Consider the following 20001-nt stretch of genomic DNA (forward strand, 5'->3'; position numbering starts at 1 on the left):
CCAGTTGCTTCAGGTAGCACCGTGGTGCTCGCGAGCAACAGGTTGAAGATGCATGCTCTAAACCATTATACTACATCTGGTCATGTAGGCCCATTGTGAACAAGAAGCCCAGGATCACGCGAATATGGCTGGCGTTAAGATGGCCTTGGTTCCTCGAACAGCTTTGCTGAGTTCGCAAAGTATAGTCCCCTCCCCTCCTTCCTTCTTTCCCAAAATTAAAATTATTATGCTTAATTTCCATTAATTAGAAATTTAATTAATTGGAAATTTACTTTAATTACAAAGAAAAACGTGCTAAATTCATGGCCAATTTTTTAAACTTCAAAAATATGTTATTTAAATAGTTTTTTAACTCGTATTTGGAATTGTCCCATTGCATTAACACGATCAGGAAATGTTTTGCCTATCTCTCTCCAAAAGGGTGTGATGCGGTCGTGTAGTCCTCCCTCCACTTTCCTTTAAAGGCGCGTATACACAAAGCCTCCTAGAAGTACAAGTAAGACGCCTTCATATACTGTATTAAGGAGTTCTAGTTTTGCCTATTTCGCTCCGTCACGCCCACTTTTGTATTCCTCCGCGTCGGCTCGCACACGTCTGTGTTATTGTATATACAAGACGTTTCCTTCGTGGTCCCTACCGGCTATGTATTGTATATAGGGAACCTTCACTCCAGTCACTGAGCGGACTACTTACATCGGTTTACTTACAGCCAGCTGGTAACACGTGGGAAATTTCCCAATTTCGTGGGAAAAATTGGCCAAAATTGGTCCATATGGGAAATTTCTTGGCGTTTGTGGGAAATTTTGAGAGGTCATCAAACAAAAGAATTTTTGTTGAAAAAAATATATAAATGCAAAACAATGCTTTTCTAGTGTAAAATAATTGACTACATGTTTCCACCGATAGATGGCAGCACAAATTTAGGAATGTGTGGGGAAAATTTAGTCAAAAGGGAAGTTTTGTTTGACGAGTTACCATCACTGCTTACAGTTCAGGGAACAGCTTCGGTCTAGGGGACAGGTTGGCGATTTTCGGCGACTTTTTTTTTCGGCGCCAAATATGTCCGACGACTCCATCAGAAGTCGCCAAGGCCGTTAGACACATTACGAGCGCCGAAAAAAAAAATCGCCAGCATAGAAAACAATATGAAAAATATCATGAAACACAAGAGAAATGGAAACGTAAATAACAGCTGAATTGAGCGAGCATAAAAATGCTATAACCAACAAGCATAATTATAATAAAAAAATAATTATAAATGAAAACCCGGACTCTCTTTCCGGGAATCCGGGTTCTTATAAATAAACAACGGTAAAATAAATAAATAAAATAATAATGATGCAGGGGCATCCTGCATGTGGAAAAGAATAAATATTGGAAAATATTAAAGGTGATAAAAGGATAAAAACCTGAGGGAAAATATATCCAAAATAATTCGGAATTCCAATAATTCCAATTAATCCGACACACACGTGTGTGTCGGATGTATGATGTAGTGTACGGAAGGAAGAGAAAATATGAAGAACTATCCCAACGGTTTTTCAAAACGCCGCGGCTTTTAATTGACGTCATTTGGAAGAAAAAAAAGAGAGAGAATAGAATGGAAAAAAGAGAAAACCAGTTTGAAAATGGCAGTAAAACCCGTTTGAAAGACGCGCTAGGAACACGGAAAAACAACCACCAGCGCCACTGCCTCGCAGAATTCTTCGAATATTCTGGAACAACGACAACCCAGCAGAACAACAAGAAACCAGAGCGCGCCAACGATGGCAACTTATCGCCGGAAAAAAGTCGCCAATTTGGCGTGTCCCCTATATCGAAGCTGTACCGAAATTTCTTGGTGTTTGTGGGAAATTTTGAGAGGTCATATCAAACAAAAGAATTTTGGTTGAAAAAAATATATAAATGCAAAACAGTGCTTTTCTAGTGTAAAATAATTGACTACATATCTCCACCAATAGATGGCAGCACACATTTCGGAATGTGTGGGAAAACTTTGTCAAAACGGAAATTTTCGAGGGAAATTTTGCTTGGCGAGGTTACCATCACCTAAAGTGACCATACGTCCCGTCTTCCCCGGGACAGTCCCGGTATTTTCTGTTTTTTTGGTCGTCCCGACTTTTTGGCAAAAGTGTCCCAGTTTTCCCCGTATTTTACACGAAGCCTACTTGAATTTTTATTCTTCATTGAAGTCAAAGATTGACATTATTTTTCAACTCACAAATTATTTTATGATAATTACAACTATAAAAGAGAATATTAATCTCCCACATTCGTCTTTGGTGAACGTTTTCTTCGTGGAATTCATTTTTATCCACTTCAATTTGCAGTAATGGTTCATATACCGCCATTGTGATTTTCCTTAATTTCAACAATATTTGGCAGCTTTGTTTGGTTTTGGCGTCGTTTTTAGCGATAGTTGGCGATGTCCCGTATTTATCTCGAGAAAATATGGTCAGCCTACCATCACTGGGTCTGTGTACGAGATCCATCTTCTATAAGGGAAAACGTTTATTATTATTATTATTTTTGGAATGAAAAGCTTGATTTTTGCATATTTCTCTAGTTGAGTTTTAATTGAAACGTAACGTGTGTCCATCAACTAAATCGTAAACGCAGTGCTGTAATTTGGAAAAAAAATCTAGATTTCGTTTGTGGGAGTGGGAGGGAAAGTAAACCCCAAGAGTTTACAAAACCCTCGCTAGATAGCGCTTTTGATCAACCCTTCAAAAGAGCGGAAGAGCCGTGAAAGAGCTGCGGCTCATTTTGGTGAGCGAGCGGCTCAGAGCACCCCCCCCCCCCTCTACTTGCAGTTGCAGCCGCGTCAACCAGCTTCGCTCTTTATGCAGCTTTGGTGAAGGCTGTGTCTAGACCAATGTTGAAAGCTGTGATTCTCATAGGGGGCCCTCAGAAAGGTACATTTCAATATTTTTCTCCCTTTCAACTGATTGTCGATAATCTCATCCCGTAAAATTGGTAATCGTAATAATGCAAACGTTGGGATGAGAATCGCTCGGAACATAGGCGGAATTGACTTGGAAGTCTGGGGGACATGGTCATTATTGCTGGGTGGGGGGGGGGGGCACGATGATGATGTCAATTCATATATACATTAGATCAGTCGACTCCAATTTTGACGGTGGGGGGGGGGGGCAATGCTCCCACTCCGCCGCCCTCGTATCTTCGCCCATGGCTCGAAAATTATTTGGAATTTATCCTAGTTAAATTTAAAGAGGTAGCTCAGGGGTTATCACTCTTTTTACCCGCATCCTCCCCTTTCACTAAGGCCGTCTTAAGAGTATCATGGGCCAATTGATTTTTCTGAGGCCCTACCAAACAAATTCTCAAATTTCAACCAGATCTCATTTTTGTGAGGCCCCCTGTTCGCTTGAGGGCCCTGCCTTTCACTAATCAACGCTTCTCCAGTAGCACACTATATCGTTAAGTGTCCGATCCGATATACAAACGATATATTGTGCTACTGGAGTTATCTACGGCTCCCAGGGCCGCAACTAGTGGGGAAGCAGGCGGGTTTTGTGCCCCGGGCGCTGGACCAGTGGGGGTGCAAATTTTATTCTCAAACCTCTCTTTCAACATTACAAGGGGGAGGGGGCGGCAAAATGTGCACTTGCGCCGGGTGACCAAACTAGTTGTGGCCCTTGCGGCTCCCTTTGAAGGGCGCAACATCGAAATATGTAGAGAGATGCCGCTGTACTCCAATTTACCTGGGTCCCGGGACCCATGTTATTTGGAAAATCTGGGTCTTTTTTTTGAGTGAAAGTGGGTCCCTCTCTCGAAAAAAGTATGGTTCCCCCATAATTCACTGCTTTCTCTGAATTTTTTGCATCATGCTCCAGGTCTTTGATCACCTGCTTTGCCACCTGGGTAGAAAGAAGAGGTACCTGTGAATTTCAAATAATTTATTTCTAAAAACATGTTCTATCCAAAGGTTCATCTACTTCCATTGCCTACCAGTAGGAAAAGCTTGCAAAGAAGTCCATTTATATTCTTGAAATTTGACATAGAATTTAGCACATGTAATAAATCTAAAATACTGTAAATATGGGTCATTCCCAAAAAAAGTGTACAAACTGTTTCCGAGACTTTGTAATTTTTTTACAAAATTTCAGAGCACTCTGGTGGTAATTTTAATTTTTTTTCTAGTTCTTCATTTAATTCTGTCATGCAGTGTTTCTTAATTTGTTTCAGATGGTACATAATTTAAAAAAAAAAATCATTGTTTGTAGCAAAACGTCAAAATCTGGCTGTCCCAGCTTCAAAAAAGTGTTAAAGAGACTTAGTACAAACCTGGAATTTTTTTTCAGAAAACTTGGAATCACATTTTATATATGTGCCATAGATTAATAAAACTGACAATAAAATTTTGAGAAAATTTTTTTTTTCTTATGAAAAACTATTTTTTTGTTTATGTCCTGAAGTTTTTCCCATTTTAAAATGTCCACTCTGTTAGTGTTATTTGGGAAATATATTTTTATACCAGATTAAATCTGATAACACTTTTGAGCTCATTGAAAGGTTTACTTTAAATGCGTGATCAACAATTTTGGATTTGACTTTTGCAAAATGACTTAATATTCACGTTATATCTTTAGTACCCGATTTTTCTCTGTCAGATGTCCACTCTGTTACGTCATTATCATAAATAATTAAGATTTTTTTTTTTCATCTATATCAGCATCTAGTGATAGCACATGGAGATATGCTACAAAATATAATAAAAGTTTTCACAAATCATTTAAATTTATAATGGAAAAAAATAGTTTAGGCCAATTTGTCCACTCTGTTATGTCTTCCAAAAACTCAACCAACGCAACAGAATGAAAACTATGATTTAAAGTAAAGTATTCTTAGTTGAGAGGTTTTGAAGTTTTAAGTTAAATTTAATAAGTTATCTATTCATTTTTTTAAACCCTTTACCACATTCTCCCCCATATTATTTTTTCAGTTAAATACGAAAATAAAATAGTACAGATTGTCAAAATCACTGCCAGGCACAGATCCAGGGAGATTTGGCGTAAGGGACATTTTAGTATGAATAAAGGTTAGGTTATATTATATGACAATACATTCTGTATTTTAAAGGGACAGAACAATTATTTCCCTATGAAATTATTTTTGTTACCTGGCTCTATCCCCCACCTCCCCCTCCAAAGTCTCACTGGATATACTCTATCACTAATGTGAGAGGCATGAATGCGAGATTTATACAAACATAAAATTACCATTCAATTTCAACAAAAAATTTTAAAGTAAAAGAAAGTTGGAAATAGGGAAACACACATGCTTATATGTTGGCAGCACAGTAATTTGAAATATAAATTGATTGTACTATATAAACTGAGATTAATCCAAACATAATCTTTCCTGAAACCATAGTTGATATTACGTGTAGCAGAGAGTCTAAATCCTGTACGTATGGCAAATGTTTGAATTGTCATGACGAGATGGTATCTATGAATGAAATTTCTAAATTGCTGGATGAGAATACCACTGTACAGTGTGAATGGAAGTGCAAACAAGGAAAAGTTTAAAAGAATGGCAAAATGATTTAAGTTACAAAAATAACAAAAGAGTAGAGATTGTGGAACCTAACAGACTTTAATGTTTTTAAAAAAGAAATTAAATTGTTCAAGAAACACATTTTTAACATCCATATGTTTCTTATGAAACTTAACTGGAGGCCAATTAATTTTTTCCCCTTCGATTTTTCAAGCCCTGACATAAACACGAATTATATTTTTGCAGATAATAGCATCGGTGCCTAGACTTCTGTTTCATGGCAAAATATATGTCCTGCATACAATGTTTCAAGTGATTTTGTGTTATAAAGTATTTATAACATTCATAATTATTATATTTGATCCTTTTCATTCAGGAACTCGATTCCGACCATTGTCTTTTGATATACCAAAGCCACTTTTTCCTGTTGCTGGTGTTCCAACAATACAACATTTAGTAGAATCATGTTGTTCAGTTCCAGGCTTAAGAGAAATATTATTGATTGGTTTCTATCAAGTTGATGAATCTATAACACAGTTTGCCTCATCAATGGGTAAAGCTCATTCTATCAACATAAGGTGAATTTTTTATATAAATTCAAGCAAAAATGTTACAGTATACAGAGATGCTGTTCCTCTCTAATTTACCTTGTCTTAGTCCCACTTTCACTCAAAAAGAACTATCGAAAAAAAATTGCCCCCCATCACATATAGGTACCCCGTAAATCAAGCAAATACTTGATTTTTAAAAAATGTAAACATCTAATTATTTACTAACAAAGAAAGTTTAATTTACTAGCATGACTAGATTTAGTTATATTCATTTCTAAGTATTCTACTGGTAGAGAAAGGTTGCAAAAAACTCATCAAGATTGAGGAATTAACATGTATAAGAAATTTAAAACAAATGTACAGCAGGGGTGGGAACTCTGCGGCGCACTGCGCCAAAACTAATATTTTGTGCCATCCTGCTCCAATAGCGTATTTTTGCATTTTTCTGCGCCAAATAGCGAATTTTGCTTCAGTATGCCCGGAATTTTGGAAAGGACGCCAAAAACATTTTGTTCAACTATCGGCCCCTGATCGGGCTTTCCATCGTGAAACCCCGATATTGTCCGTGATCGTGGAACTGAAGATGGCTTGCAATGCCTTTCAGCTTTAAAGTGCAAATTTGAGTGTTTCCGTTAAAAAAAAAAGTCGTCACTGGAAGCAGCAGAAATTACTGTAGTCGATTGTCATTGTGTTAAATCCCGATGTTTCGTGAAAAAAATGTACATTCCGGGAGTAAAAAGCGTATGTCCGCCGAATTACGAATGTTAGTTTAGAAACTTTGTCGAATAACAAGCGTTAAATCGTCAATCTCACCAAATAGCGAGTGTCAGATTGCCAATCTCGCCAGATAATGAGTGCTGAATCGCCAAACATTGAGTTGATTGTTCCGAAATTCCCTCCCATTTTGCAACAATTTCTTTCCAAGTATAAAAAAATTAAAAACTTATAAAATTTTTTTAGCTCACTTGAAGTGCTGCTGTTCAAGGCAGCAAATAGTGCCCACAGTAAGCAAAAATCATCTTAAATAGACGGGTGCAAAAAATTTTATGATAGCTGCTCTTTCAAACAAGGTGTCAAAAGCCTAAAACACAAAAATCAAGCTGATGAAAAGATGTTTGATAACAAAAGACAGTGCAGTTTTATTTTGAAAAGGGTTGAGGGTTAACGAAAATATTCTTGTTAATTTCACTGTTCCAATTTACAAATATCTGCTCCGAATCCCATATTTTGCTTCTCCAAATCCCGAATTTGCTGTTCCAAATCCTGAATTTGCTGCTCCAAAACTGCTCCGAAATGGACTTAGTCACTTCCCACCCCTGGTACAGTGAAACCCCTCATTACAATTAGGCTTTCTAAATTCCCAACATTTTGAAGTCATTGGGAATGGGAAATTGAATTTCCAGAGAATTCTTGAGATCACTTACTTACACTGGAACCCCATTTATAAGATTTCTTCTATTTATATTTTTTTTCAGCCTCGCTTACTCTATACATTTTAAACTTGAAAAATTTCATTTATGCACCACACAACGCCAATTCCACAATGTTTTCACGACACGAATCCCAAATTTTATAATTGATTAATAATATATTACATTATATTTATATTATTAAGGGCCTGGAAGTTCAGGCAAAATGCCATAAATGAAAACTACGACTGAGGTGAGTTAATGAACGGATGTCTTGTTTTTTGCTCTTCGTGATTGGATTCATTTTGTTTTGTGAATTTGTATTTTGGTTCTAACAATTATTAAGTTAAGTGATATAGATTGAAAGACAGGCCTATTGTGACTAACATTAGTGGTACCTGCGTTAGGTGAGTTCTCATCGAGCAACATCGGAAGGTGTTTCCCGAGGTCACAGTTTTCTAACATTATACCCGTATTGTATATTTAATTCCAAGTCTTCTTTATTTACCGACATGGCAGCATTAATTGAAACCACCATATCTCTGTTGATAATGGTGGCAAGTTTAATAGATACTCAAGAAAATAATTGTAATGCAAAGGTTATAAACAGGATCAGCTGTATATTTGTTTTAGATTTATTATATGTGCAGAATTCCATACATTAAATTCTTAGTGATAATGAGCCTTTTTGTGAGCTTTTCTTACTTGTAGACAATGAAATTAAAGCAACCTTTATATAGAACATGTTTTTAGAAATGAATTATACTTGATTTACAGATACTTTCTTCTCCAACCCAGAACATGACCCACCGCTTAGTCTCAATGAAGAAATATAAGCAGGTGATCAAAGACCTGGGGCATGCTGGAAGAAAATTCATAGAAATACCAGTGAATTATAGGGGCATAATTTTTTTTAAGATAAATTTTTTTTGAGAGGACCCACTTTCTCTCAAAGACCAGGAGGTCCTTTTCTCTCAAAGAACAGATTTTCAAATAACATGGGACCCAGGTAAATCAGAGTACAGCGGCATCTCTGAGTAGACAATGAAAGTAAATAAACCTTTGGATATAACATGTTTTTAGAAATGAATTATTTATTTGATTCACAGATACCTTCTAACCAGGACGTGGCTCACCACTCTGTCTCAAAGAAGAGGTATAGGCAGGTGATCAACGACCCAGGTCATGCTGAAAAAAATTCAAAGAGATACCAGTGAATTATGGGGGCATACATTTTTTTTCAAGAGGGACTCACTTTCACTCCAAAAGGACCCAAATTTTTTGAATAACCAGTATCCCGGGACCCATGTAAATTAGAGTACAGCGGCATCTCTGATACAATAAAAGAATGAAAAAGTTTATTGTTTCCTCATCCAAGCTCACTGGCTCCCTGAAATCCTTTGAAAGAATGAAAATAAAGAATGTCCGAGCTCACATCATTTCCAAACTTAAAAATATTTCAATAAGTGGAACCATGGCCCCAGAAGCATTTGCAGGAAGGAACACAGAGAGAGGGGGGGGGGCGTCTCAAGGTGATCAAAAAATACATAATGGAAAAAAATTCTGAATATTCAAGGGAATTTAATTAAAATATCATATTAGTATATACAGAAAATACCTATACAGGGTTCGCACATCCTTACAAACTCCTAACTTTTCATTTCCCTCTGGAAGGGCCCTTATAACTCCTTACTTTTTGCAGCCAAGCCTGAAAAAGTCCTTTTTTTTCTCTGAAGGGATGATCTTTCTTAGAATAGGCATTCCCCATGGTGATGAATAGCATTGCCTAGAAAAATAAGAGGAAGCTTCCCCCCGAATATAAAGAGGGAGAAAAGAGAAAAAAAAAAACGCTCTCTCCCTTTGTAATAGGAAATGTGAAAGCAGGGGATGGGATTGGAACCAAGGTTTCTAGAATATTGGATTGGAATTAAGGATTGGAACATCCAATGGTTGTGCATACCTGCCAACCGTTACGATTTTGTCGTATTTAGTAAATTAATACGATTATACGCTTTTGCTTCTAAAAATACGATTTTTTACCGAATCGCTAGTTTTGACGTGTTCTCCTGCCTATGTCGCAAACTGGTCAGCGTTAGAAATCGATGATCCGTAGAACGACATCACTCCGCTGAACCAGTAGCCGAAGATTTCCCCATGCCCAGTGGTGAGAAAGTTTTTACTTATGCGGCGAAACGATGTCTCGAACCTCCTATATTTGATCATTTTTTTTTATCATTTTTTGTCGCACCACGGTCATTTTCTGCACACGAGGGCCAATTAGACCGGGACCTACAATTTATTGCCGATTCCGAACGGCAGGCTTGTTTTTTATACTCATCGAGAGGTTGGTACCTCCTATATTACGCAGTATACTGAGTGCAGACCTCGCAGCTTTCCTGTTTTTCCTATTTTCTCCGCAATCGTCTTTTTTTTTTTTTACTGCAATTCTCTCCTACTATTCCTATTTCATCCCTCCTTCCCATTTGCTTACAGCCAATATCTCACTACGAAAATTCCGAGAAACCGCCAAATGTCACTGCTTTCCGCAGTTTTTTTGACGTGTTTTATTCACATTACAACTCCCTACTGAAAAAGAAGAAAGGAAAAAAAATTTCAGTTCCACTGGAGTAAGGGATGACGACAAGCGTATCTTTTCGCCGCCGCGCCTTAAAGTGCTAAAAACTGAAGTAGAGTGGGGAAAGCGAATCTGTTTCGCAGATTGGTTTCCGTAAATAAAAAGGCAAAAAAAAAGAGGAACAGGCTCTATCCACACACAAGAGATTCTATGAGAGACAATGGGTTTATCTCTCCTGGGATCCCGTAACGAGCGTTCATCCCTGAAGCCAGGTTTTCCTAGGAGTAGGCTTTTTGCGCTGCGTGAACCTAACTGGATCATTTCGTGTCGGCAGAAATGAGTTACATAATGACGTTACGCATTTGCGTTTTCCGAGCGTGGCGCATCGGCTCAGGACGGCTATATAGTATATGACCCTGGCGTTATATCCTCTATCGGCTGCATGCTCCGGTTTAAAGGGAAGATTGCTGAAACGCGCGGCACACGACGCTCAACTCCTCCAGAAGCAGTCTGCCAATCACGCCCGATGTAAAGCGCTGTCGTGAGCCGTATTGCGCTCTGTAGGAAAACAGTCGTACTGCTTTTCATATTGATGAATAGACGGCGTGTCGCGCTGGGTGACTCACATTGCGCGCGGCATAGAAAACCTGGCTTTTAAAAGTGACAGCCCGAGCCACGTCTGGTTTTACAGGAGGGGTGGGGGGAGGACGAGCCGATCAGCCGCTATAGCTGAACCCACTTTTTTTAACCTTCAGAAAATAACTTTCGGGTATCTTTGTGTTAGGGGGGTCATTCAAGTATTACGTCAGCATGGATGGGGGATTTTCGATTTGCTGACTTGATGACGTGGAGGGGGGGGGATGATTCTTACGTCATCAACCACCCTTTATAAAAAATATGAAATATTCTTAATGGCGTCTTACTCGGTACGCGAAAAACGAGTAAAACTTTTCACTAGTTTGTGGACACCTGAACTAACATTCTCCCTATTGAGTCCCCTACAGAGCCACTCTAGTGATCTTCAAATACTGAGCGGATCCAAATGCTCTGGAGCTGTGCCGTGCGTCATATAAGTGATCCGTGACTATGCCGCAGATCACTTAAGTAATCTGGGAATGTGCTGCGGATAACTTGAGTGATGTAGAACCGCACTGGTGGCGGGACTAGTGCTCTAAAACTTTGTCACATGTCACTCAAGGGATCGCTTAATGTGCCACAGATCGCTTAAATGGTCTGGAATTGTGCCACGAGTCACTTAAGCGATCTGTAAATGTGTCACTTGGTTCATTGTTACAAAAATAGTTTTAGGGACAGGCCACATCATAACGCCAGGGCCACATTTGGTCCGCACAGGCCGAATGTTTACCGCGTGTCAAGGGTTACCAAGGGCTTAGAGAGGTAGGGTCACAATGAATTTCTTGAGCAATTTTGGGTTCTTGGCCTTCAAATAGCATTGAAATTAACAAAAATTGATTATAATAACATATAAAGATATTTTGTTTCTAAATTGTAAAAAATATTTTTACAATTCTTTTAAAAAATATTTTGTGGATTAAAAAAATAGAGTTGCTGCAAATACAAGGGCGTAGCGAGGGGGGGACGGACTTGGGGGTCTGGTCCCCCCCCCCCCCCCGAAATGGGAGAAAATGACCTAAAAAAGGAAAAAAGATGGCCAAATCCATTGTTCTGTCACTTTGGCCCCCCTCCCAAAATGAAAGTGGTCCCCCCCCCCCCGAACGAAATTTCTGGCTACGCCCCTGTGCAAATATAAATAAGTTTGTAAGAAAAATCTTTGTCGTCTGGTGGTTTTTATTTTGAATAATTGGAGGAGGAATGAATATCACTTTTATAATTTTTATAATTTATGTGATGCTGTTACGAGTTATATTTTTGACTAATACTTGAAGGTTTTAGACCACTTTGGTGACGACAGAAAGCATGTCTGTGGATTGATTATTTTATGAATTCTTATGATGCTGGGTAACAAATCAAAACATGTAATTTTTGAACCACTTCTACGTCTATATTTTTGAGAAGAGGAAAAGTTTGTTTGCAAATTAAAAATAAATTTGCATATGTGCCCCGCCCCTTTTTTTTGCTGTAAAACTTGTAAATTATGAAGTTTGCCATGACTCCTTAAAAACTGCTTGAAACTCCTTAAAAAGTCCTTAAAAACTCCTTACTTTTCATTTTGAAAATTTTGTATGAACCCTGCTATATGATGTTTTAATTATAATTATTTCATTTCAAAATACTAATTTTACTAGTTTTCACTTTCTATTCACTTTCATCAGAGAAGAAGTGATCCAGTGATTTGGCTGTAGTTTTTATTATGTTCTTATTTGTTTGAAGCCTCAGCTCTTGTTTTATTCTGCAGAAGCATAAGAATAAATAGTTTTTGTTTATATTCACTATACAGGGGTGCAAGAGCTGAGCCGAAATGGTTATCTTGCTACATGGTGTGCCGAATCCCTGCACATTTGTGCCTTGTTTGTGGTTCCGGAGGTACAGCTAATGCACTGTCAAATACCCAGAATTTAGGAAAAAGCATGAAAATTTTGTTCACAGGACGTGTTCTTTCCGAGACAAGGAAAAAGATATGGAGAGGGAAACTTCCATTTTTTTTCACTACCCGCCATCTACCACAATCGCGTTATCTTGTCACCTTGGAAAGTAGTTCTACTACCTTGAAGTACAAAATCCTGTACTGATATTGGTATAATCCACGAGCAATCAAGGTCCCTGAATAAATATGCCCAATTTTCCGATTTCGGAGAGTATCTTTTCTCCTGCGGGTTATATACTCTCTGAAAATAACCAATTTCTCCGCTACCAACCTGCATTCAAATACAGCGTATTTACGGCGTAAATTCGCTTTATTTCCCACAAGATTGCACACACGTCTTTGCGAAGAATCTGAAAGGGGATTGAGGTTTACTCATTTAAGTTACCAAAACTTTTCAGAGAATGTTGGGGAAAAAATGAGATCTGTAAAAACTACAGCTAAAATATTCAGTTTTGTCGTCTAGATACTATGCGGTCGTGTGGTTATTGTCTGCAGTTGCTGATCGTGAGAAAATATTTTTTCAGCATTTTGTGTAGTTCATTCCAAATAGCGGAAGATTAAGAGTAGAAAAAGCATCAAAAATGTTTCTAATGAAGCAAATAAACAATTATTGAAGGTAAAATTATTCAGTATGATCTACGTAAGATGAAATCTATTCTAGAAATGTGTTTTATAAATTAAAATCTTTAATTGTATATTCTAAGAGAAAATATGGATTAATGACTAGTGTGTAAGTAATATATATATTTAAATACATACAGGGTGGGCAAAAAGTCAATAGAAACTTTTAAAATTCATAAACACCGGAAAAATAACCGAAATAAAAAACTATTTGCAGGGTTATCATCGCTAGGTCACAGGAATTTTTTTAAGACAGGAAAAAAGAAATAAATAAAAAAGCTGATAGGTAGTGCTGATGTACATGAGTCAAAGAAAAGCAAATAACGAACAGAATGCTTCCAAATTGTTTATTACAGCAGTATGTGTTCCACATGACCTCCACCACAGGGGATGCTACTCTGTCGTTGCTGGATTTGTGACTTGCGTGCCCTGTCATGGTGGTCATGTGGAACACATACTGCTTTAATAAAAGATTTGGAGGCATTCTGTTTGTTATTTGCGTATATTTCCTTTGACTTGTGTATGTCAGCGCCGCCTATCGGCTGTTTTTTTAGTTTTTTTCTGTCCTTTGACTTAGTAATACTAACCCTACAAATAATTTTTTTATTTCGGTTATTTTTCCAGTTTTTATATATTTTTAAAGATTTTACGCACTTTTTTGGCCACCCTGTATATATTTTGTTTAAAAAATCACTGAAATAAAAAAAATTGTGATTTTAAATCCAAAAAATCAACAAACCTTACTGTGATCATAAAAAGGTCAAAGTGGATGTAGCATTGCCAATGAAACCACAGACCCCAACATCGCTCAGACATTCCAACGACAGTCTCTCTCTAGAAAAAGTGTGATAATGATACATAGTTCTGCTCTCTCTAACATATACAAATTATATTATATTTAACTGGAATAAATTAAGTATGTGGAAGTAACCCATGCTCTTTTCAATTCATATATAATAAGTGCAACCTACCTACATCATCAACATGATATTGGCATTAAAATGAACTAGGTGGGTAGTAAGAGCTATTGATACAATATAGATTCTATGGATTACCTTTGAGGGAAGGAGAGGGGCGATAGAGATTTTTTCTAAGAGATGGGGGCAATATAAATAAGTTTGAGGGATTAGTCTACATCATAGTCTTCCAAACTTTTTGTTCTATTGCCCCCTTCAAAATTTTTTTTCTCTCATTGCCCCCCCCCCCCCCAACTCAAATAAACCCATAGGATCGTATGTTAAATCAGTTGGTTCTATCGCCCCCTTGGTCCATTCCATTGCCCACTTTGGGAAACACTGGTCTACATTAATAAAATGAGAAGGTGAATGCTGGATGGGCTTAGGGCTGAAGCTCCAAACTACTTTTCTTTCCTTTTTTAATTTAAGCTCTGAAGCTGATATTCCGAGAAAAAAAGTAATTTTTTTATGGAATACTCAAATTTATCGTTCAATGATATATGAATAATTTTTTTACTCATTCAATTTATTGAATAACATATCTTTATATATTGACGAAATATTTTGGTCATTTTAGATATCTACAAGAGTATACAGCAATGGGGACTGCTGGAGGAATATACCATTTCCGCGACCAAATTCGTAGTGGAAATCCGAAAGCTTTTTTTCTCATAAATGGTGATGTTTGTGGTGATTTTCCATTGATCAAAATGGTGGAATTTCATAAGACGTATGGAAAAATTGGCTTAATGACAGTTCTAGCTACTGAGGTTGGCATTACATTTTGTTTTTGCTTTATATGAAAATGATATTGTTTTGAACAGCCTAAAACTACTACAGTGAAACTTCCATGGATGTCCCCTTCTATTCTGCTACCAGTTTTTCCTCGAAGTGGACCATAGACATAATTCAAAAACCATCCCCAATCTGTGACCAATTTGTCTATGGCCGCTTCCTTATAAGTAAGAGTTGAAAAAAAAATTAAGCATCTTTTTTTAATGTATTAACATTTTAAGGTTGTCTTTGTCTAACCTTTTAATTTTTCTTCTTCAGTATAAACACCTTTTCAGATCAATTGGATTTTATTTTCATGTTTGACACTATCAAGTGGGAAACATGTAAATAGGACGACACAAGCCAATGTTATATGGTTGATTCTACTGATAAGATAATGTAAAAATTTGCCTTTTAGGGACAACACGAACAAGTCGAATAACCTAGCAAAATGAGAGAGAGGGAATTTTTTTTATAACAAATCAGTCAAATGATCAAGCAAGCTATTCTGGTGATAACAAATTTGAAGAATTCAGAAAATTTTCCAATGGAGAAGGAATGAAAACTATGGGAAAACTAAAAAAATCTGCTTTGAAAATCAGGGCGTGACTCTTTCTTCATGGATATGTTGGAAAACTTAGATTGAAAATTGAATATAAAGTTGTGAAAGAAAAATAAAAAAAAATCACACAATAAAAAATTCTTGAAATGGAAATTTGTATTTTTATATACAGTCAAACTTGATTAATTTGAAGCACAAGGAAACAAAAAAGAATTACCCAAAACTTGAATTATCCAATTCCTTAATTTAAACATTGCACAAAATCTTCAAGTTGGTTTGAAGAATAGAAGACATGATTTTTTGGCTTCAGCAGCCATTTTTTTTTTTAATACATGTCTGTAGCCTCTAAAAGTTTGGAAAAGAGATATCTTCTGCTTTCTTAGAGTTTGTTTTGTCCATTTCATCAGAATATTCAATGTTACTTTATTCTCTGCTTATTCACCAATATGGCATGCATCCGCAAGTAAACCACTTTTTTTTTTCTTGTTAGAGTTGAACAAGCATATAAATCTTTTTTGGGCAATGTGAAAAATGTTGATAGGCTATATTGATATTCCAAAATAAATTATCAGTAATGCTATAGAGACACAAATCTTTAATACATTTTAAGTGACTGGGATTTCAGTATTCCAGCTTTTAACACTAGACCGGCCCGAGCAGTCATAGTGACTATATGTAAATTGTACATGTTTTCTCTTTGCGGCGGAGGTTCTATTCTTTCACTTTTAGGTTTATTTTCTGTCATTTACTGATGGTACATACAACACAATACAAATTCATGAGAAACACAGATAAAAATAATGAAATAATATTTGTTGTAACATGCTAATCGTCTAGCTAAAAAAAATCTATTCACTGGGACAGCAAAAGCTCATGTAATTCACAATCAAAACACTATTTCTTATTTATCTAAAGTCTTTGATACAAAAAAGATAGTTGAACATTTTTCTTTCTCTGATGGTTTACCTGGCAAGGTCAGTTTTCATGACTTTGCTTCAGACTTTTCAAAACTCTTTATGCCACCATCTGCTTTGAAAGCATTCTAGGAAACAGGTCCATTGACAGTGTGTAGAAATGGCTCTTAGAAAATGAACACGTTTGTATCATAATGATACGCACTATATAAATAACTAGCTATTTCCTTCGACTTCGCTCACTTGGATTTGGTAATCTGAAAATTTCTCTGCGATGATTCCCCATAAACAGCGACGGTCTTAAGACTGCCAAAACAAGTTGAAAAGTTACATGAGTAAACAAAATAACCTTTTTTGGTATTTTGAAAAAATTACCCTACAAAATACTGTATACATGTAAAATGAACAAGAGATGGGAAAAAAGTTGAAAGTGTTAATATATGCAGTTGATTTTTTAGAAAAAGAATCTGAGCGGTACACCTATATACATACGGTACTTTAAAATGGTATAACTTTGTGCCACTTTTTGAGGTTTTTAAAGAGTATCTCCTTAATTGTGCACTTATTTGTCAATGTTTTAGTCATTTTACCTATATATCTCATATATTGAATAATGTGTCGGAAAATATCTTTCATAGGAGGGAAGGAGAATTTTTTTCATGTACCACAATCTCTTATACCCCTGTGGGTTACAACTTTAAACCACCCTTTTTTCTGTTTTTAAAATGCAATATAAACTCGATCTGGCACATTCTTGTCACTCCTTTTATTGTTTCTACATGTGCTTTAATAAAAACCCTCCTCAAAACATTATTTCCCTTATTTTTTTCTTACTTTTTATTTGTTACATTTTTTATAAATTGAAAAATAGAAAACAATGAAAACAAGTTTGATTAAAATTCTATTACTAAGGAACTGTTGGTAGGTTTGATATTCATCTACCTTTAAAAATTTCATAACACTTCATGATGAACACTCATGCCAACTCTCATGAACACTCAGAACACTCATGGCTTCATGCCAACTATGTACATGCTATTGCCCTCATGTTTTGGTGGATTTATTTTCCTTACAATTTGATTTTCTCAATACCAGACAATGTCAACAGGGTCTGGCCATGTCCAATACTTTCCTTTCTTCACCATAGCGGAAACTAGTACATCTCCGTCATCTGGATTGGAAACCTTCAGTCCTAGATAAAATTTACCACAATATTTCACAATAATGTAAATATTTTCATCCTTGTTGTGCATCACCTTACACTCTCCTGTACATCATCAAATAAGTGGACACTCTCAACTTCATCTCGGCTTTCAACCCAATTAGCGAAAAAAAAAAAATTTAATTTTAGCGAATATAAAAATATGAAAATTGGGAAAAAATTGGTGGCACAAAGTTCTGATTATTGATAACAAGTGATACTATGGGTAAAGAAAAAAAACATTTAGAAACACCCAATGCACCAATTTGTAGTAGATAGCATAGAAATAAATATATATATACTTACCAGATCTCTCAGGAAACCCTAAATAGTCTAACCAAAGGAGACTCTCTCGCTCTATTTTAAATTTTTCATGAACACCAAAAAACTAGAAAATCCCCAATAATTTTCTGATAAACACAAGGAATAACTGGGAAGGCTATTCTAACTCAACATTACCTCTACATACGTGTACTTTCTTATCAGTTTTTTCCTAACTTCTACTTTTGCAACCATTCATCACTAGAACGCTTTGATGTTTGGAAATCGTGTGTGAAACAATGTTATAACCTTAGGGGTTGAATTTTGAAAAACTCCTTAACGTGTCTTTACAGTGCAAAATAAAAATACTGATCAAATTTCATGTTTATACCATCAGTGGTTTTGGCACTGCATGATTTCTCTGAAAAACCTTTGAACCCCATTACAATCCCTTTAGGGGTCAAATTTCAAAAAACCCCTTCTTAGTAAGTCTATCATGAAATGAAACTACTGACCAAATTTCATATTTTTAGCGGTTTTTCATCTCGGCAATGATGAATCAGTCAGGATATGTTACTTTATGCAGGGTTTGTACGTCCTTTCAAATTCCTTATAAAAAGTCCTAACTTCTATTTCCCCTCTGGAAGGTCTTTACTTTTATAGCATTTTATCTATATTATCTCTCTACTATCATCATCTACTACATCAGCTATAACGAAGGACCATCTAAACAGTCTGCGTAACCCTAAATCCACTGATAAAGATTTGCAACCAACCATACGTAGAAATTTTAGTATCATTAGCTGCGTATAGCGAAAAGTTTGTATCTGCTGCTTTATGTACCTGTGTATCTCGTGGGAAAACCGAAATGCTAATGCCTGTGTCCACTAAAAAACCAGTACCGGATTTTCGATCATGAACAAAAAGGCGAACTAAACGTCGGCCATCACCTGCTGTCGCCAAAACAGATGGGCCAGTTAGTTTTCCGACCAATCACAGGGTTTAATGCATTTTGATGCTTTTTTACCGAATTTGAAATGATATTAACAATAAGGTTTACAGAGATATAGATGGCTTCTTTCTCAGCCGGAGATATCAAGGAAACAATTATGTTCCGGATATTATGCTGAGGTGAGCTCGGAAAGAAAAGTCATCACGTCTCCGCCAGGTACACGGTAATAAGGTTTACGTTTGGGTGTACCATCACCACTAGACCTCTCTCTAGACCGAGAATTTACTATGGTGTGAAGTACTATGGTGATGCTAGTGCTGGTGGATGTGTCTGGTTGTTATTTCGGAAACATACAGTCATGACTCCTTTCTTTTTTAGTTATTTAATAGAAGAGAGATTTTTACGACATGTTCGGTCGACAGTTGGAGCCAGACTGAACTCCAATACAAGAACACACTAGATAATGCCTAGCTAGTGAATGGCATAAAAAACATAATAAAAAAATAAAAATTGTACAAGACAAGTAGTGCCACACTTCTATATCTTACAACATCTGACAGAAAGAAAAAACATTTTTCATAGTTAGTTTTGTAGAACTTAAGAAATTCTGCCATTGTTTGTAACTGGGCATTTAAATCAAAGTATTTTAATCTGTAGTAGTTATAAGATCAATGGTGAAGGAAGATGTGTTCCCAAGTTTCCAGAGCATTTTCATTACAAAGCATACATAGCATTGATGGAAAAATAGCATCTGCCGATATAGATTCTGTTCAATCCCAGCCATAACTAAGCGTAAATTCTCTTAAATTTTAAATTTTTGTGGCATAATAAGTATTTATAAACTCCAAAAGCTTGTTTAAGTGTTTTATACGGAAGAAAGTCAGTTTGTGGTTCAAAATGTATAAATAATCGTATTGTATACTTTTGTCACAAGAGATCTGGAGTATTTGTGGGATGTATTTGCCCAGTATAGAGGTCCTGGATGCATTAATCAAAAACATTCCAGATTGATATTGCCCAATTATGTTTGTTATCGTTGGATATTTTTGCCTGTTTAAACAAATCTACTAGACATGTTATCAGTTGTCCGCCATATGGCATTTTCAAAATTTGTGTTAGGAAATGAAGTAAAAGTTTTT

The 20001-nt window shown here is 36.3% G+C and overlaps 1 protein-coding gene across 5 annotated transcripts in view; it reads left to right on the top strand.

Moving 5' to 3' along the window:
• Positions 1-2781: 2781 nt before the first annotated feature.
• Gmppa (GDP-mannose pyrophosphorylase A) overlaps positions 2782-20001 on the top strand; it is a 156447-nt gene continuing 139227 nt past the window's right edge. For 4 of the 5 annotated variants that reach the window (XR_016193564.1, XM_089239489.1, XM_089239490.1 and 1 more), the window contains exons 1-3: positions 2782-2915; positions 5897-6098; positions 14776-14968. Coding sequence is in view for 4 of the 5 variants with exons in the window: in XM_089239489.1 (XP_089095615.1) it covers positions 2876-2915; positions 5897-6098; positions 14776-14968 (435 nt within the window). In the remaining variant the exon portion in view is untranslated. The remainder of the gene's footprint in view (positions 2916-5896; positions 6099-14775; positions 14969-20001) is intronic. The other variant, XM_089239492.1, reaches the window with a different exon arrangement.

The sequence above is a fragment of the Pholcus phalangioides genome, unplaced genomic scaffold (genome assembly GCF_987345545.1).
Source record: "Pholcus phalangioides strain wild (caught in Gottingen) unplaced genomic scaffold, Ppha-v1.0 ptg000011l_1, whole genome shotgun sequence".
NCBI lineage: Eukaryota > Metazoa > Arthropoda > Arachnida > Araneae > Pholcidae > Pholcus > Pholcus phalangioides.